The 21,902-nt window shown below is 34.2% G+C and overlaps 1 protein-coding gene across 2 annotated transcripts in view; it reads left to right on the forward strand.

The window, feature by feature from the left end:
* Window positions 1-2,470: 2,470 nt before the first annotated feature.
* The window catches only part of GABRB2 (gamma-aminobutyric acid type A receptor subunit beta2), a 633,978-nt gene continuing 614,546 nt past the window's right edge, over window positions 2,471-21,902 (forward strand). For both annotated transcript variants that reach the window (XM_053718585.1, XM_053718586.1), the window contains exons 1-3: window positions 2,471-2,547; window positions 2,676-2,767; window positions 3,543-3,610. In XM_053718585.1, the coding sequence (XP_053574560.1) occupies window positions 2,471-2,547; window positions 2,676-2,767; window positions 3,543-3,610 (237 nt within the window). The remainder of the gene's footprint in view (window positions 2,548-2,675; window positions 2,768-3,542; window positions 3,611-21,902) is intronic.

The raw sequence follows: 21,902 nt of genomic DNA on the forward strand, positions 1-21,902 counted from the left end.
AATGAGCTTTGACTCTTAAATAACTTCACGTACGTGAGCACAATGTTATCTATATGAAACACATGAGCTAACGCCCTCTAGCTGTGACAAACTGTCAAAGGGAATTCAAATTAGGCAGCTTTCAAGGGCTTAGGAATTAGCATATGAGCCTACCTAGTATTAGCCTTCAACTAAGAATAACAAGAGAACAAAGCAAATTTGATTATGAATGTAAATTAGAAAGTTGTTTAAAATGACATGCCCTATCTGAATCATAAAAGTTTAATTTGGACTTTACTATCCCTTTAAAGGGATAGTAAAGTCCAAATTAAACTTTCATGATTCAGTTAGGGCATGTAATTTTAAACAACTTTCACATTTACTTTTATCATCAAATTTGCTTTGTTCTCTTGTTATTCTTAGTTGTAAGATAAACCCTGGTAGGGTCAAATGCAAATTTCTAAGCCCTTGAAGGCCACATCTCCCCTGAATGCATTTGACAGTTTTTCACAGCTAGATAGTGTTAGTTTGTGTGTTTCATATAGATAACACTGTGCTCACGCACATGAAGTTATTTAAGAGTCAGCGCTTATTGCCTGAAATGCAAGTCTGTCAAAAGATCTGAGATAAGGAGGCAGTCAGCAGAAGCGTAGATACAAGGTAATTATAGAGGTAAAAAGTATATTTCTATAACAGTGTTGGTTATGCAACACCAGGGACTGGCAAATAAAGGGATTATCTATCTTTTTAAACAAAAACAGTTGGTGTTTACTATCCCTTTAACTATCAAATATCACAATTTAATGTTACTAGAACAATTTATAATTAATAATTAGCCAGTAACATTAACCAGTTCAGCGCATGACTTATTTAACAACATTTAGGTAGCAAATATCCAAATTTCACAATGAATCTTAACTTAAAGGGACAGTCTACATCCAGTTTTTCATAACCAACACAGTTATATTAATATATGTTTTACCTCTATGATTATCTTATATCTAAGCCTCTGCAGACTGTCCCCTTATCTCAGTGCTTGTGACAGACACGCAGTTTAGCCAATCAGTGCAGACTCCTAAAAAGCTTCACAGGAGTGAACACAATGTTATATATATATGACACACGTGAACTAGCACAGTCTAACTGTGAAAAACTTTCAAAATGCTCTGAGCTAAGAGACGGTTTTCAATGGTTTAGAAATCAGTTTTAGCCTACCTAGGTTTAGCTTTTCAAAAATATCACCAAGGGAACAAAGCAAATTTAAAGATAAAAGTAAATTGGAAAGTTGTTTATAATTGCATGCCCTATCTGAATTATAAAAGTTTAATTTTGACTAGACTGTCCCTTTAACTCCAACAAATCTAATAGAATTTCCAGGAGGTATAATGAAGCTATCTAACCAAAATAGTCTTATATGACTTAAATAATCAACCAGAGCAATTTATACCTTATTAACAATTCAATATATCAACCAGTACAGCATTAATAAGGCTGATCTAGCCACAATAATACAATGTATAACACATTTACCAGTAACTAAAAAAATAACATTTTTCTACAGTGATAAATGTAATCAATTCTAGTATAATTATTATATAGAATACACTGATCTATGTAATAATAAATTATAGACATAAAATACACTTTTAAATCACAGCTTCAGCTATGCTATTGCTAAAAAGAAAGCTTAAGCTGTAGTACCTATTTATACGTTACCAGCTAGCAATTTAGCAATGATTGAGACTTCAGCATCCAAAGTTCTTTCACAATTTCTTAGGAATTTTCCTGTTCCTTGAAGCCGTTTCTGCAAAAAAGAAAAACTGCTCTGCTCTGAAACAAAGAAAAAAGGTTAGTGATCCCTTCTTCCTGTCTCACCTGCCCCTTATGCTTTCCCTCACCCCATCCCTTTTCCCACAGCTTGTAACTAGAAAAAACACTTCCCCTATCTGTAACTCATGGGACCCTCCTCTTTTGTCTTCAGAGGATCCCATGCTCACCATCCCCCTTTATGACCCTTTCTTTACTCAGGGAGCCCATCCCTTAACTTGCTCCCTTCATATGCATTCAGTCTGCTTTTGAAAGCTTCTGTTCATCTCTCCACACCCCCTCCTCCACTCCCACATCAGCCTCCGTGTCAGCATCAGCAGCAGCACACACAGAAGTAGCTGCTGCCTGCATTCTGCAAAGACAGAACTGGGGACAAGTGAACAGCAGCTTTAAATACACTTACAAACCTTCTGAGCCGCAGGGGTCAATTAGCAGGGGAGGAGGGTCATCTCAGGCTGTCTAAAAGTTGGGGAGGGGGGACTTGTCCCCCCCATCCCCTCTATTGTTTGTGCCTATGTCTATAGCAAGAGAACACTGCTCCTTTTGATGTTGTACTGAGGTGTGCGCATGCGCAGCACTTTAGAATTACTGCACTGGCCAGAATAAGTTGGATATCTTCTCTGCTCTTCTCTGAAATCCTAAATCATATCAAAAAGCTAAAGGGATGTTGAGAATGAAGAAAAGGGGTTACGTTGGGATCTGGTCATTTCCAGTTATTATTGCAGTGGTCTGTGCACAAAGGTAAGTGATTACAGAATTACCCTTTCTATCACTTTGTATAGAACGTAATGCTATAGTGTCTGCTGAGATCTGAAAAATATGTTAAATATGGAATATGGGTTGCATTCATTTTATTTTTTATTTTTTAGTGTCAATGATCCTAGCAATATGTCACTGGTTAAAGAGACTGTGGATAGACTCTTGAAAGGCTATGACATCCGTTTGAGGCCAGATTTTGGAGGTAATTTGTTTAAATGAAGATGCTATTACAGACAGGCTAGATGGTTCATGATATTTAAGTGTATGGTGTGTGTGATCACAATAATTCCTCCACACCAGAACCTAACTTAATCTGATTTTCTTACCATTGTAATGCTTCCCTTACATAATTTTATCTCAAATAAATCTGCAGAGATTTTAGGATTTGGTTTATTCCATCCGATCAGTTCCACACGTTTAATTAAACTCCATTCTCAGGCTACTTCAGATAAACTCATGTAGATTACATTCATTTTAAGTCTATTTTTAAATTCCACTGTCTCATCACACATAATGCATTCATTATCTGATGTGTATAGATTTGAATCCATCTTAAGCTATTGCACCGTTGTGAATGACTATACTTTGCAAGAGTTTGATGATTACATTGTATAACAAATGTAATATTTACTCTGTTAATGTCAGTGTCTTGTATAATTATATTGCACAGCATGACTGCATGACATCTTTATAAAAATGATTTGTGTCTTTAAAACAATGTTGCCCAAAAGCTTTGTATTTAAAATAAATTATGCTAAGGTGCATTGGGCTTCTTAATGAAATACATATAAATACAAACACATAATGCAGATATTTGTGTGGTTTTGTGCTTGTGCTTAGTATCCTTAAAGTTAAAATCCAACTTGCCCATGAAATTCAGTTCAATGACACTAAGCATTCCTTGACCTAATCAATAACAGGCAGGAAAGTGTTAAGTTCTTAGACATCTCACGGAGGACTGTTATGTTGCTTTACAGGTGCCCCTGTGGCAGTTGGCATGAACATAGATATTGCCAGCATAGACATGGTATCAGAAGTCAACATGGTGAGTAATGTCACTATTTCTATGGAAATGCTGGTTGATGAGTAAGTGTCATTATTTTAAACAGCAGACCTTTAGAATAGCATGTTCTGCAGAAAGAGAGAAACAACACAGGAGGGACACATATCGAGTCATCTGTCAGGCAGGCAGGGACTTGACATGGCAGCAGATTATATATATATATATATATATATATATATATATGTATACATATATATACACACACACACACACACACACACATATATATATATATATATATATATATATATATATATATACATATACATATACATAGCAAAGCTACTGGATCCCAATATAAGTATGCCAATCCTTATTTAATTCAACAGTCATTTTTTATGTTGTATATCAGTGGCAACATGCCTCACGCTAAGAAATCTATTGAGAGCGTTACTATACCATCTCTAACGTACACTAGCTTTGATCACTTAGTTGAAATTCAGGCAACAGCTTTTGACTTGTTTGCTTCATGCAAGAGCATCCCCTGCTGACATATGTGTTGCACTGCAGACGACAGACAAATTACAATAGCAAACACAAAAAAACACACAAAAAAAACATTATTTTAACAGTTAGCGATGGTATTTAGTATATTATTATCGTTATTATTATTAAATTCTGGAATTCAATCAACTCTATACATGAATATATATTATATGTCTCAAGAAACATGCAATCAGCAACAAAAACAACCAATCTCAATATATTTTACATTTATTAAAGTTTGAAAATAAATGTAGTATATCCAGATTCAAACTGTAATTGATTTTCCTGAAATGTTAAATTATTATTATTATTATTATTATTATTATTATTATTATTAAATCTCAGATAAAAAGCATGTAATCAAATTATATACAAATGTTCTATGTGTGACAATATTAAACTGATTGATTATGACATTTAATTTACTTGATTCAGTTATTTTACTTGTAATTATTTTTAATCTTTTGCTTTTTTTTTTGCTTTATGCTGGGTAGGAAAGATATTATCTTATTACTTTACATATAGTTTTGCTAATCTTGACAATAATTTTGGTACTTGATATATTATTTTCATTTAACTCTTTCATGTGCTTCTCTAATAATAAAATATATAATTGGTGGATATTTAGATGTATGTTTTGATAATAAATTACTGCCTATTAAATGCTCCTGTTGATATGTTATATACATTAAATGTTTTGGGGTTTTTTTCAACATAATTTATTAGACTTAATTTGAGAAAACAATCTATTTAATGTTATGTTACATATGCGAATATTTAAAGGTGCATGTACGAAAGTTAAAAACAGGAAGTCCATTGATTGGCTAACCCTTTAGACTTCATGACTGCCATTTCTGATGATAGAGTAAGTTATTATGATATTACAGTAATCATAAATAACCTGTACTTGACAAAAGAGGATGAAATAATACAGGTGTTCCCTTTAATACTAATTTGATATAAAAGTGTTACAATTATTTAAATTGTATTTTAATTATCCATATGCTATTCAGATCAATTTTAATATAGAGTTAATGTGACGAGAAAATATATATATGTATATGTATATATATATATATATATATATATATATATATATAAACACATGGTTAAATGAACTAGTTAAAAAGGAAATGTAAAGCCTCATATCATGTTTAAATATGAGTATTAAAGAATTTTGCATTATGATTTCATGATTCATTTTGGCTGCTTTTCCTGTAATTTTATTGTTTTTTCCAATTCCCATGAACATTGGAAGTGCATACCCCAGAATCCTAATCCTGCTACATTCTGCACAGTGGCTGTTTGATTACTGTCGTATATTTGTCCTTATTTGGCCTCAGTAGAGAAGTTACAATAAGGGCCATTTTTATGAGACCACAGGCAAACAAGTGATACGTTGCCAGCATTGTTCAGAACCCATCCCTTGGGCAGGAGGAGTGAATGTCAGCCATCTTGGATGGATCAGTATAGGATGTTTTAAGTCTGTTTCCTTTAAGGAGGCAGATGGATTAGAAAGCAGCGGTCTTATAACTGACGCTTTTTATCTTGTTGCTTCATAAATGCACCCAATGTTTGTTTGTTTTTTTCTCAAGGACTTTAAAATGATACAAAATTTTTAAACAAACTGATAGTTTCAATGTTTTTAAAAACATCTATTTTGTACAGAAGTGTGTAATTATTACTATAAACTAGTTATGGACAACTTTCTCACACAGGGCCTGCATTTAGTATTTTAGAAGCTTCAAGGGGCAGATACAAATTTATGTCTAAAAATGTCCAGTGGCACTAGCCCTGATTTAGGTAAGGTTTCATGGAACCCGCCTCTAGCTCTTCTTTCATGATTCAGATAGAGCAAGCAATTTGAAGACACTTTCTAATTTACTCCTTTTATCAATTTTTCTTTGTTTTCTTGGTATCATTATTTAACCACTAATCAGCGAGAGCTTCCCAGGTTCTGAACCAAAAATGGGTCGGCTCCTAATCTTACATTCCTGCTTTTTAAATAAAGATACCAAGAGAATGAAGAAAATTTGATAATAAGAGTTAATTAGAAAGTTACTGAAAATTGCATGCTCTTTGAATCATGAAAGAAAAAAATGGTGTTTCATATCCCTTTAAACTATAAATTAAACTTTCATGGTTCAAGTAGAACATGCCATTTTAAGACATTTTCAATGTGTTTCTATTATTACATTTTCTTTGTTATCTTGGTATCAGTTTTTTAAAGGCATACCTACATATACTCAAGAGCAGCGTTGCGCCACCAGGAGTAGCTGGTGACTGCACACATTTCTCTTTTGCCATTTGATCACCAGATGTGTTTCACTAGCTCCCAGTAATGCATTGCTGCTCCGGAGCTGTCTTCAACTATGCTTTTAACTCTATTGAAGTAGCTAATTGCTTAAGTATAGATAAGCAGTAGTGCAATAATAAAATGCTATGATACATTACTGTATTTCCTTTTTGCACACGTGCATGCCTCCTTAAAGGGACAGTCTACACCATCATTTTTATTGTTTTAAAAAGATAGATAATCCCATTATTACCCATTCCCCAGTTTTGCATAAATAACACTGTTATATTAAAGGGACACTGAACCCAAATTTTTTCTTTCGTGATTCAGATAGAGCATGCAATTTTAAGCAACTTTTTAATTTAACCCTATTATCAAATTGTCTTTGTTCTCTTGTTATCTTTATTTGAAAAAGAAGACATCTGAGCATTTTTTTGGTTCAGACCTCTGGACAGCAGTTTTTTTTTTATTGGTGGATGAATGTATCCACCAATCAGCAAGGACAACCCAGGTTGTTCACCAAAAATGGGCCGGCATCTAAACTTACATTCTTTCATTTCAAATAAAGATACCAAGAGAATAAAGAAATTGTTGATTATAGGAGTAAATAAGAAAGTTGATTTAAATGTCATGCTCTATCTTAATCACGAAAAAAACATTTTTGGGTTCGTGGTCCTTTAATACATGTTTTACCTTTGTAATTACCTTGTATCTAAGCCTCTGCAGACTGCCCCCTTCTCTCAGTACGTTTGACAGACATGCAGTTTAGCCAATCAGTGCAGACTCCTAAATAACTCCACATGAGTGAGAACAGTGTTATCTAGTATTACACACGTGTACTAGCACTGTCTAACTGTGAGAAACTTTCAAAATGCTCTTAGCTAAGAGGCAGTTTTGAACGGTTTTATAAATCAGTTTGAACCTACCTAGGTTTAGATTTTCAAAAATACCACCAAGGGAGCAAAGCAAATTTGATGATAAAAGTCAATTGGAAAGTTGTTTAAAATGGCATGCCCTATAAAGTTTAATTTTGACTAGACTGTCCCTTTAATGCTTCATGACCGCTCTATAATATTTTTATTCAACAAATTCTGAGCAACAACTCTACTAGATGATTCAAAGAGAGTAAAACATTGGAGATACATGTCAAGGCAAAGTATGAATTGTTCACTGTTTTAAACAGAACAAAAATCCATATGAAAATCAATGATATCTCTATTGAGACATAACTGCTGTTAGGTTTTTCACCCAAATTACAGTATTAATAAGAAAGAAAAAACTTTATCGATCCATTTAAATAGACAGATTGGCAAAAAGTTCAGATGTGAAGTGCAGTGACATTTTTTAGAAGTATGCTGACCTATTAAACATGGTGCATTTTAAGAAAAAAAATGTCCGCTACATGTTAAAGCTAGTAGGGAATTATTTCTGCATTGCTTTGTTACAACCAGGATTAAATGGGATTAAGTATGATTTGTTTCAGATACAGTTGTAATAGTCTTAATTTTCCAAATATGATGTTTAGCCGTCATGTGTGTTTGACATTAGGAAGCGTACAGTTAGAGACGCTTTTAAATACATTTGTCTCCCCTTTTCAATTACCCAATCTATTATATGAAGTGTGTTGAATAATGTATAAATAGCTCCCATACATTTAATTTGTTACTTGAAATAGCAGTTTTTTCCTGTTGAAACCACCTATACTGAAAATGTCATAACAGAACTATTAGCTATAGAAAAGCTATGTAAACAAAAAAAGCAGCAACAGAGATTAAACTCCAAGTGTGGGGTAGCAAAGAAAGAGATCAGCCCATTTGAAATGGTGTTCCTGCTGATACTTTGAATAAAATAACTCTCAGCTGCTTGGTGCATTGTTCTTTTAATATAGTATGACTTCACATCAATGTTTAGAAGCAGATCATTCCACTGCCGCAACTGCAAGCCTTGTCATATATTTAAAATTTATTTTGCATGTGTTAATACATTCATACAAATACATAATTCTTGCTTTTCATCTTATTAAAAGGGACACTCAAGTCAAAATAAACTTTTATGACACTTTCCAATATACTTCAATTATCAAATTTTGAACAATCTTGTTATATTCACACTTTCTGGGGAACAAGTTCCTACTAAGCATGTCCACAAGCTCACAGAGTATATGTATACTAGTCTGTGATTGGCTGATGTCTGTCACATGATGCAGGGGGCCGTAAAATGGGAGGAAACAAATCTACTGCCTATTTGAAATTCAGAGTAAGTGTTATTGCTTTGTATTTTTATAATACACTTGTTAATTATGCATTGAGTGGTCCTTTAACTTTTCCTATTACTGCAGTTTTTTGTTTTTTTGTCGCTTAGCATAATTGCTGGGCCTATGTGCAATGACAGTCATCAAATGTAGAGGGCAAGATTCTATTTATAGCAAAAGAGTTACAGCATAGGGATAACACTATGGCAATCAATAGCAGTTAGCCAGCTATGATTCTTGAATGGTAAAGTTCAATGGTTCATGCACTGAACCAAGTCCATGTAATATTAAAATGAATATTTTCTATTGGAGCTGCTATTACATATAATAATGATACCATCTTTTGACTTTCATTATAATATATGTACTATGAACACCTGAAAACTGCAATAGAACTGCATTTAGCCATCACACAACAGCTTTCAATGGACAAAAATTACTTTTTGCATCGAAAAATTTAAAGTAAAAGCTGTTGAAACTTAAATTGCAAAGAACACAGCTGTTTTGGTAGCATACTTAATACTTATTCCTATTGGCCGATAGAAATGTCCTGCCATTTACAAAGACAAGAGAAGACAGATGCGCCACATGGCCCAATATTGTTTGGTCCAAAATGTATTGATAGATGTACAAAGATTGAGCTCACATTTGTTTAAGCACCTCAATTAGTGCTATAGAGACAGTCTGGGATCTCTTACAGTAACCCAGGGGACCAACCTCCGGTAATGGTGTGATGTCTGTATCAAAATGACATAAAGAGACACAGGTGCCTATATGGCCTAGTATTGTCTTGACAAGGTGATCAATGTGATAAGATAGAATGGTACTCACAATAGTTGTAGCATCTCCTTTGATGCTATAGAGGCAGGATGGGATCAATGTAGTCACCCACCAGACTTATGAACAGGCCCACTGGATACAGATGGAAGTCAGGACCACGAGTAGTCAGAAAAAAACAGGATAAGAGCCCCCCTCTCAAACAGAGGGATAGAAGGCAAACAAACAAAATGGTAGCAAGTGTCCAGGATATAAAAAAAGTTTTATTAAAATAATAAAAACAGGGCAACGGGTTTCTCAGCTCTAGGCTGTTTCATCAGGCTTCATAAAAACATTTGAGAACACTTGCTATATATACAGCATAAATCTAATTAGTCTTGATCAAAACCACATTGTAATAGGAGGAGTCTAGGGGGCCATTGAAACCCTATTGGCCCATTGTGTTGCAATTGATATAATACAACCTCTGTCATATATGGGATATAATGAGTCAGTGAAAAGTAAATAAATAATATAATAATAGTAAAAACTCAGGCAAACATATATCTCATTAACATTTTGCTTACAGAGCTCAACAAAAGACATCTCAGAAAATAAATAAAACCATGAACTTACATATCACTGATAACTGGCATTCAATAATACACAACAGTTGGTCTAAGACAATTTCAAAACTAAAAACTGAAAACTGAATGTGTACAGATATGAATACACCTAATATATATATGACCATAATGTATACTCACTATTTCATATGTGAACAGGCTATGACCTCTATGACATGACTGTTTTTTAACAAATATATACCCACAGTGTTAGTTAATAAAATTATTCGAATTAACTAAACGTGAAAGAACCCACCTTAGTAGATCGTGTGGTTCTTTGATCGTGTGACACTTACTTACAACTTGATCTATATACTACATGCGTCCAATCACTTGGCTATACGTCAGAGCCAATGGGCGTACATTCAAATAGGTTAGCCGTTATTGGCTAAGAAAGCTTTGATTCACACAGTATATTGTTTCGAGTGATACCAGTAAATGTGTCTAGTGGTGTACCTCTGATCAAGGTGAAAATTTTAAACGCTGATATTGTCTGAATATAATTTACGATAGTCTTGTATACTCCTGACTAGTCACAGTCTAGACTTGCATCCCCTTAGGCTATTTTGACATACTACCCGCGCCAATTACAAAATTGAATTTGATCTGAATGACACGCTCTTCTAAGACATGCGCAATGAGCATGTCAACACGCCAACTATGTAGCCACTATAACAGTGTGCTAACAGCTTCAATGTTTCAATATATTAATCCATATAGATCAAGTTGTAAGTAAGTGTCACACAATCAAAGAACCACACGATCTACTAAGGTGGGTTCTACCACGTTTAGTTAATTCGAATAATTTTATTAACTAACACTGTGGGTATATATTTGTTAAAAAACAGTCATGTCATAGAGGTCATAGCTTGTTCACATATGAAATAGTGAGTATACATTATGGTCATATATATTAGGTGTATTCATATCTGTACACATTCAGTTTTCAGTTTTTAGTTTTGAAATTGTCTTAGACCAACTGTTGTGTATTATTGAATGCCAGTTATCAGTGATATGTAAGTTCATGGTTTTATTTATTTTCTGAGATGTCTTTTGTTGAGCTCTGTAAGCAAAATGTTAATGAGATATATGTTTATGTAGCAAAAGACCAAGCAGGACTACAAGGCACTTGCATTAAATCAAGATTAGAGCTTTATTTTTTGAACATTAAAATCCACAAAAACGAGCCTGACAGCTACTAAGACAAAGTGTCTTACGCGTTTCGGCTTAGGGAATAGCCTTACTCATAGACATGTCTGTGACCCGGAGCTACTGGCTTAAATAGCAAGTGCTCAGGGTCACAGGTTAAAAGCAGCTGTCAGTTTTAAATGGTGAGTATCACAATAATGGGCATTGATAGATTGAATTTTTTGACTCCCCTATTAGACAAGTTGATTTGATTAGTTACACTAGATCAATTGTTACCAATGTATACAAAATGAACTAATACATATAAATTCACAAAGTAAACATAGACTGAATCTATTACCACATTAAGTTTCACCTAAGAGATGAACTGTATAGGCAACCGTAGTTTCTTTCTAGCCAGGGAGAAATACACTCATAGTGTCATCTTGTAGGTATAAGCTGTAAAAGACATATACAATGAATTAAAACACTTTCTAACAATCAGAGACAGTCAGGGCATAAGGAGCATATTAACTGCTAACATGTAACTGGTTATCCTGGCTAGAGCTAACTATTGGGGATGATTGCTATCTTAAGCTTCAATTGGTACCCTAAAACTTTGTTAGCACTTATTAATAATAACCTTAACTAGGCATTGCAGGACTCAGTAAACTCAATTTGAACTGTTTAAACACAGGATTTGGACTGACTAAACTATGCATTGTACAGTGCAGCTCTATAGATAAGAAGACAAATATATACAAAGAAATAAGTGATAAAGATAGACAATATTAGCCGTTGCTGATATTATATCTTCCCAAATGGCTAGTATACTTTGTTGTATGTAGTAAACTATGCTACCACTCTTGTGTATTCGAAATAGATCCATAAGTAAACTTTGTTTACAAGATACTAATCAATAGAGCTATGTGCTTGGTATGCATGAAATATTGTGACACATACTAAATTGTTACAGCCTTTATCTGATTCTTTTCCAAAAGTTAATAACGTCTCCCTCAATATTGAAACCAAGGGGTTTTCTAGTTTTTAACTGGAATATCTAGAATGCTTCTTGGTACATCAATTTACTTGTGGTGTCCCCTCCTCTCTCTGGGCTCCTGATCTGTTCAATGACCTGCCAGACAAAGCTTTTGACATTTTTGTCATGCACACTGATGAAATGCCAAGCAAGGTCTGATACTTCAGCACCATTCTCAACATTGTTGAGGTGCTCTCTTATACGCGACTGTACTTCCCTAGTAGAGCACCCTACATACTGTTTTTTACATGATGTGCACTCCACAAGATAAACAACGTTGGACGAGCGACAGTTGGTGCAACTCAGGAGGTCATACATTCTCTGAGTTACTTTCGACTGGAAAGTTTTCGTAACTCTGGTGTGACCACATGCAATACACTTAGAGAAATGGCATTTATAGTGCCCCTTGACACTAAGCCAACTGCTTGCTACTGTGGTTTGTTTTTTTAGCATGCTAGGAGATAGTATGTTGGAAAGTGTGCAACCCCTTCTGGCTGAAAATTTGCAGCCCTTGCTGACATAGTCTTTGAGACTATCCTCTGCTGACAGGATAGGCAGATGTTTGTTTATTATGTTGCAAATCTGGTCAAATTGTGAGCTGTATGTCGTCACAAAAAGGGGTGCTGACCGATCGAAAGTTCTCGGTCGCGTCCCATTAGTGTTACTGGCCAACATACTGCACCTGTTCATCCTAGTGACCTCAAGGAATGCTCTGTTGACGGTTTTAGTTGCATATCCTCTTGCTAGAAGTTGAGATTTGAGGATCTCACTTTCTTGCAGAAAATTTGCCTCTTCGGTGCAATTACGTTTAATTCGTATGAATTGCCCTTTGGCTAATCCGAAACCTGTGTGCTTGGGATGATTGCTACGTGCATGTAGCAATGCATTAGACATAATGGGCTTTCTATACAAACTGGTGACTACCTTTCCAGAGTTGGGTTCACCCTGAAGGATGAGATCCAAATAGGGAATCTGTATGGTATCATGCTGGAAAGTGAATTGTAAGTTTAAATCATTTAGTTTAATATATTGGATAAAGTCCGTCAGATGTTGTTCATTACCAGTCCAGACAATCAGTAAATCATCAATATAACGTTTGTACGTTTTAATATAGCCTTTGAAGGGGTTACTCTCTGCATAGACGTGGGATATTTCCCACCATGCCATGAAGATGTTAGCATAGGCAGGGGCAAATTTGGCCCCCATGGCGGTCCCACGTCTCTGCAGAAAGTACTCACCCTCAAACTTAAAAAAGTTGTGGCTCAGAAGAAAATCTAATACCCTCATGATATAGTCTATTAATAAAGGGTCATAGTTGCTATGTTGTTTTAGAAAAAACTCCACCGCTCTTATATGTTATGATATATGTTTGCCTGAGTTTTTACTATTATTATATTATTTATTTACTTTTCACTGACTCATTATATCCCATATATGACAGAGGTTGTATTATATCAATTGCAACACAATGGGCCAATAGGGTTTCAATGGCCCCCTAGACTCCTCCTATTATCATGTGGTTTTGATCAAGACTAATTAGATTTATGGTGTATATATAGCAAGTGTTCTCAAATGTTTTTATGAAGCCTGATGAAACAGCCTAGAGCTGAGAAACGCGTTGCCCTGCTTTTATTATTTTAATAAAACTTTTTTTATATCCTGAACACTTGCTACCATTTTGTTTGTTTGCCTTCTATCCCTCTGTTTGAGAGGGGGCTCTTATCCTGGTTTTTCCTGACTACTGGTGGTCCTGACTTCCATCTGTATCCAGTGGGCCTATGCATAAGTCTGGTGGGTGACTACATTGATCCCATCCTGCCTCTATAGCATCAAAGGAGATGCTACAACTATTGTGAGTACCATTCTATCTTATCACATTGATCACCTTGTCAAGACAATACTAGGCCATATAGGCACCTGTGTCTCTTTATGTCGTTTTGATACAGACATCACACCATTACCGGAGGTTGGTCCCCTGGGTTACTGTAAGAGATCCCAGACTGTCTCTATAGCACTAATTGAGGTGCTTAAACAAATGTGAGTTCAATCTTTGTACATCTATCAATACATTTTGGACCAAACAATATTGGGCCATGTGGCGCATCTGTCTTCTCTTGTCTTTGTAGATTGCTGCTTTGGATCCCGGCCTGGATCTCTACAGATAGCCGCCTTGATCTTCACCTCAGTGATTCCTCATTTTATATCAATAGAGACTTTTTCATTATATGATTTTATATTATATAATCCAGTGCACTGTTCAATCAATGTACACACCATATTGAGAGTTTGCTTATCTAGGTCTAATCACCTGCTTATTATTATTGTATACCATTCTATCTTTGTCTTTCTCTTAGGAGGTTGTGTTTTATATCTATCATATCTATTTTGATGCTACAATTCTTAGACTAGATTATTGTCTTCTACACTAGCACCCCATCTTTCTCTTATGAGGTTGTGTGATATATATTTATATCTTGCCTATATTGACGGCTATAGAGGACTGACTAAGTCACTTTTATAATAATTAGGATTATAGATTATCCCCCATTAGGGCACCCCCTCCTTTGTTGTTATGTCCTGCCATTGCTTATTCGCTAATAGTTTCTTTCTCATTTTCATAGGTAGATAGGTACTTCCTGTTTGTACCAAATGATACTGGTATGCTAGCTTTCTTTTAAACAGCATTTACTGCATTTTTATTCAGTCAATACTAATGTCACCATGGTAGTTCAAATGGATGATAGAATATTCTTTAGCATAGTGTTTCTTTAAAGAAGCCTAAAGCTTGATGTGCACAATTCAACATAAATAATTCTCCATTTGCTTACTCATAACCTCCCACAATTATTATCTCTAACTGCTATCACACCCCATCAATCTTAATTGATAACCCAGTTTATCAACACAAATTTTCTCCACTACAGCAACCCCAACTTGCATATAATGTTTATCTGTACATCACCCGTTTCTAAATTTACCAATTCATACTGATTAACCAATCAAAAGAATGGGTAGGCTCAGTTTTAATAATGAACACAACCTTTCACAGTTCTGATTGGTTAATCAGATTACAACAATCTAGAAAATTGCTGAACATGTATTGTCTGTAACACATATGCTTAAAACAGAGGAAAAGAAAACATTTTAAGAAGGGATGGACAAATGTGCTGAAAGTGTAATTCATTTGGTAGAATAAATAGTTCTGTGGACATTCTTTTTGGACAATCGAATGCTGATAAGAATGAAAATCCATTAAAATTTGTTTTTCAAATGTTACTTTCGTTTTTAAATCTACATAATTAGATTGAATATCGTCATTCGAAATTTCGAATGTTAACATTTGATACAATAAGTGCCATTCAGAAGTTCAATAGGTCAGGTGGTAGGGAATTTAGTAAATTGATACATAATAGATACAAATTTAGCAATTTGAATAGTTCTATTTCAAATATTGCATAATTCAAAAATTACATTTAAAGAGAGCATTAGAAATACTGTTACATTAAAAAAATGTTGTACAAACATTTTAAATTCAAAACGAACAAACAAATGTGTTAAAATTAATTACATTTTTTGACTGTTTCAAAACATTCCCTAATTTTAAGTCATTTCTGGACTCTAAGATATAAGTAAGAACCCAGAAATAGCTTTAAACATTATTTTTTTCTGTGTTCAAGCGAGACATCGGTTTAAGTTCAGTTTGCAGTGCGGTAAGGTTGTAGATAGGGTTAATTGCATTGGGGGAAGAGCGTGGGTACAGTTTCATAGATTTTTACATGGTACCCATGTAATTAAAGATTACAGTTAAAGGCAAATCAATTTTCAACTCCTTTGACTATTGAGTTGATAAAGGAATTAGGTTAAGCTTTCACCATTTTAATAGAGAGAGGTGCATTATTAGACAAAAGCTGCTAGGCAAATCTTTATAATTAATTTATTTCACTGTTGTGGGTCATAAGGGATAGATTATTGTGCATTATGTTGATGATATTATTATTTAAACTGTTTTATATGCAACTTAAAAAGACATGGAAGTACAAAAAGAAAATGTCCTAATGTGTAAGAACATTTTATTATTGCACAATTAATCTCAAATAACTATGAGTTTAACCACTGCAAAAAATAAACACATAGTTGATCTCAGTGACAATAGCAAATTTGATAAGACATTGAAAAATCTCATAAAATTGCAAGCTCTATCTGACCTATACAAGTTTAATTTTGACCTTCATGTGACTTTAAATCAATTATACTTTTCAAAGCTTTTTCAAACTTTTAGAATTATTTTTGGGTGACATCATCATATGTTATCGAGATGACTATAACATCACATGCACTACTGGGAGCTAGCTGAACACATCATGTGAGCCAGTGTTAAGAGGCATATATAGGCAGCCACCAATCAGCAGCTATCGCCCACTAGTGCATTGCTGCTGCTGAGCCTACCTAGATATGTTTTTCCAACAAATTATACCAAAAGAAGAAAGCAAATTAGATAATAGAGGTACAATGGAAAGATATTTAAAATATCTGAATCATGGAAATTTAATTTTGATTTTTACAGTCCTTTTAAGAGAGAGGAGAAGCGATGAACTTCTACATTTTTTTTGCATTTATCTGATAAATTACACTATGCCATAAAAATGACAATTTTCTTATCTGTTAAGCTGAGTTAGTTGAATTCAAATACGGTTCAGTAACGTCCTTTCATATGGGCTGGGCTCTGTAACCAACTCCCCATTGGGAGGTTGATTTCTGCTGTTGAATCTTGCTTACATAGCTTTACTATAACCAATATTAACGCAAATTAGATAATATATGTTTGTTGGAAAGATATTTAAAATATCTGAATCATGTAAATTTAATTTTTATTTTTACGGTCCTTTTAAGAGAGAGGAGAAGCCATGAATTTCCCAATTTTTTGTATTTGTCTTAGAAATTACACTCTGATAATAAACTAAAAAATTTCTCAGCTGAAAAGCTGAGTTCATTTAATTTAAATATGGTGCATGAAGACCCTTTTTAATGGGCTGGGCTCTGTAATCAACTTCCCAATGGGAAGTTGATTTCTGCTGTTGTCGCTTGCTTACATAGCTTTACATTAACCAACATTTAAATTTCCAGTAGGTGTTGGTTTCGACAAATAAAGCAACTTTTTCAGATGACAAAGGAGATATTTGTAAAACAATTGAAAGGACCACTAAATACAGTATAATTACATAATAACAATGCATAGTAAATAGACAATGCAAGTACACTTAGTTTGATTTTCACATGAGAAGCAGATTTTTTTTTCAGACAAATTTCAAAGTTAGTTTTATTTTTCTTCCCACTGAATCATGTGGCAACCATCAGCCAATCACAAAATGCATATACATATTATCTGTGATGCTTGCACATGCTCAGTAGGATCTGGTGCCTCATAAAGTGTGCATATAACAAGACTCTGCATAATTAGATAAATGAATTAGCAAGTTGTTTAAAATGAGTGCTTTATCTGAATCATAAAAGTAAAATTTCTATTTTAGTGGTCCTTTAATACATACCAGTATACTAAAGCTGAAATAGTTTGAAAGTACAATGTTCTTTAAATCTTGTTAAAAAAAAAAAAAGATTCAGCTGACGGCATCACCATATAAAGGCACCCTCTTGCTTGCTAAGAGAACACTCGAAACCGCGAAGCAGCCCACTCTCCCACCTTACACCATACACTGGCAACAAGACCTAGGACTCCAGTTGGAGGAGAAAGAATGGATACATATTATTAATAACACAGGTAGATCCTCCACCTCCACTCGAATCATTGAAATGAATTTCAAGATTCTCATGCGCTGGTACCTCACCCCACATAGATTGCATAGAATATACCCCTTATCCACGGTAACATGCTGGAGGGGCTGCAACAAACCAGGGACCATGGCACATATATGGTGGCATTGCCCTAAAATCAGTCCCTTCTGGAGAATAGTAGAGCAGACACTACAAATAATAGGTGGTGCAGGATTCACACTATCTCCAACTGTGGCCTTGCTAAACCAAAATCCCAAATGTATGTATGTATTGGTTACTTGTAAAGGGCGACTAATCACACATAAGGGTCTCAAGGCGCTGCTCATTTTATCGACCTCTGATGAAAGGCTGAGTGGACCTCACCTGGGATCGAACCTGCAACCCTTGGGTTGCTACAGAGCTCAACCATAGTGCCTTAGCATGCTGAGCTATCTGCAAGATTAGTACCATCTTGATAAGAATATGCCTAAATAGCGCCAAGTCCCTTATTGCCAACATTGGAAATCAGCCTCAATACCCACCACCCAGCAGTGGATTTCTAAAATTACAAATACTATCCCTCTAGAGCAGTATGGGTACTATAAGAGAAACCAACTAGATATTTTCCTGGATGTGAGATTTTACTGGGAAACTCTATTAAAGTCAAAAGATAGACCCCTATAACAGAGATATCAGAAAGATCTTAACCCTCTAAGATAACTAGACCTCTCATAGGCAATAACATGCAAGCAAATAACTGTTGTTAATAAAAACACATACCTCTCTATATCTATATTTTGTTTACTACTTATGTTATATTTTATATGTTCTTTATTATTATAATTAAGATTGTTAAAATTGGTTTTCCAGTTCCTAGCACACAATGTGGCATTTTTTTTTCCCTTCAGAGACATTTTTATATAATTAATATCACGGGGTCCATAAGGGCCCATCACAAGTGGAAATGATTTATAGGACTGCTGTCCATTGGGTATATCCCCGGAGATGGAATGGACATGTTACATATGCAGTCAGCTACAATTGTTATCTCATTGTACATTGTGCAATGTTCATTTATTTTTTAAAATGCCATATACTATTTTGTCAACTTTTGTTTGGCAAACTAATAAAAATTATTATTAAAAAAAAAAAAAAAAAGATTCAGATAGAGCATACAATTGTAAACAACTTTACAATATACATCTTCTGTCTGTTTCATTCATTAGTATCCATTTTTGAAGGAGCAGAAATGCACTACTGGGAGCTAGCTGAACATATTGGGTAAGCCTATGGCAAGAGGCATATATTGACAGCCACCAATCACCAGCTAGCTCCCAAAAGTGCTTTGCTGTTCTTGAACTTACCTAGGGCATGCTTTTCAACAAAAGTTACCAATATAATGAAGCAATTTAGTTTATATAAGTAAACTTGAAACTTGGTTAGAATTGCATGCTTTGTCTGACTCATGAAGGTTTACTTTTCACTTTATTTTCCATTTAAAATGTCACTTTCTAAAAGAAGATGTTATATACTAGAATAAATTGTTAGCATACTATCAGTTTTCTACTACTTTGGACATAATGACAACTTTCTTCTTGAAGGCAGCTTACTAGCAGAATGTTTAAACTGTAAGAAAGAACATTTTTATTTTTTAAACTTATGCTTATCTCATGGAAATTCTATCCATAAAAATAACCGTAAAAGAAAGAAATAAATATGTAGATAGTAAACATCTATATTTACTGTTTTACTAATGCGGTACAGTATCGTGGACTTTGAGGGCCCGATTTTCATGACGCTCGCCAGCATGGAGAGAAAACAGCAAAACTTTGTGGCCTTTATTGAAGCATTATATATTAATGTTCTCACCTCTGCTTCACGTTCAGAACCCAAGCTAAAATTTGCCTTTATATAACTGTTTGATGGACTTATTATATAATCTCATCATAGCGGAGAGCTTTAGATGATCAGGCTCTCTCACATGGAGTACATAGACCAGAATAAAAAGATCTCAATACCTTTCCTAAGTGGCTTAATCAAAATAATACAACTTAAAAAAAGCATTATTTAGGTTTATTTTTGTACTTAAAACATCTGACTTTGCTTTTTAAAAACACTATCCATTGTTCTCAAGATTAATCCCATTTAAATAGACTGAACCTGTAGGAAGAGTAAACTTGCTTATCTGTCTCTCCACACTAAGGCCAATACTTAGGAACTGATATCTGCATTATGTGTGGTGGAGTCAATGAGCTATTTCAATTTTAAGAGAAACCTGATGGGCCACAATTTCCAAAACATGCATTATAAAAAAAAAATCAATAATTAAAATTAAAAAAAAAAAAAATCAAATTTCTTCCATTATAAAATTGTCTTGTGCAGTGAGCCAAACTGGTATTGCAGATATTCATTTCATAACTTGTTTTCTAAGAGCATTCTTGTGTTATGATAAAAGGTGAGTCTTAGTTTTAATCCTGGAAAGCTTGTAAATTAGGCTCAATGCAATCTCATCTGATCTGTAATATTCTGTTAAATTTGCAGCTTATTATTGTACATCTCCAGCCAAGAAACCTCTTTTAACTTAAAAACAGCATGCATTATTTATTGAATTACATTCCCAATAAACATAAAGAGGTTAGTAGTTTTAAATTGCAGAACTACATATTCAGCTCTGCTTATGAAAGACAAGGTGAAGTACAGTTGCTGACAAAACTACTGGCCATGGAAACAATATTTTAAGATTATCACCAATGTGTTTATATTTTATTAATTTCTTTAATCTTAATAATGATTCTGATCAATCCATATATAACCCATATTTAAAAAAAATATAATTCATATAACAGACATGTAGATTATATATTAACAGGGTGATTTAATTTATTTTTACTATTTGAATGTTTTAGTTCAGTTGTATACAATAGACAATATAGACGTCTTTTTGATGCATTAAGTTTAAAAGATGTTTTTTTAACATACCTGTTTAAGATCTTATTTTTCAAGCAATGCAGCCTAACCAATGGTATCAAAAGCTTATCCCAGTGCATTGCATTGCTATGGCAACCAACTTGAATGCTGTAGAAATATTACAGTATTAAATAAAACTGATATAGGGGAATATTAGACTTTCAGATGTAATTTATAGAATGTTATTGTATACATTTGATAATTTACCTACTTAGGTTGGAGTACATTCACTTTTTCTATTCCAGAAGCTAAACAGCCACTCTATTCAATAAATTGTCTGCTTATATTAGTTATATGACTCAGAACAAAATAATATGATATTTAATACAAGTTTTTTATTCTACACATGTGCCTATTATTTTTTATATACATAGCTGTGGAATTGGCCCAAGTTGATAGTTTTCTGAAGTAGGATGAAATAGCCAGCTTGGTTTAATGAAATAGCCAACTCGAAGAACAGTCTACATGCTGGAATTTATCTAAAGGAAAGTAGGTTGTAAAATCTAATCTTACAGCCAACTCACCCAGGCCATGTCTGTTCAAGTCAGCTTTATAAAAAAAAATTCTGTTATCTTTATTGTTAGTACTAGTAGAACAAACTGACTATCCACAATGTACTTACTTGTAATTGACCTGCACATGTTAATTATATCAAGAAGCATTTCGTTCTCAAGAACATAAATATAGCACGCTTCATATGTGATAATATTCAAACACAACACACACACTATATAAATTTCATGCACCTCCCTCTAATCATGGGTGCTGCCATTATGGACCATAGGTTACACTGCAGATATCTGAGTTGCTGCACATGTGTAAACAGGTTAGCACTGGAATATAGTCATTTCAATGTGGCAGTACCCTTGACTAAAGGGAGGTTGGAATAACCTCATTCTATGCTTATAACATGTATTTAGTGTTTAATGTCCCTTTAAAGGGACATGGAACCCAAT

This window comes from Bombina bombina, chromosome 6 (assembly GCF_027579735.1).
Source record: "Bombina bombina isolate aBomBom1 chromosome 6, aBomBom1.pri, whole genome shotgun sequence".
In the NCBI taxonomy this organism is placed as follows: domain Eukaryota; kingdom Metazoa; phylum Chordata; class Amphibia; order Anura; family Bombinatoridae; genus Bombina; species Bombina bombina.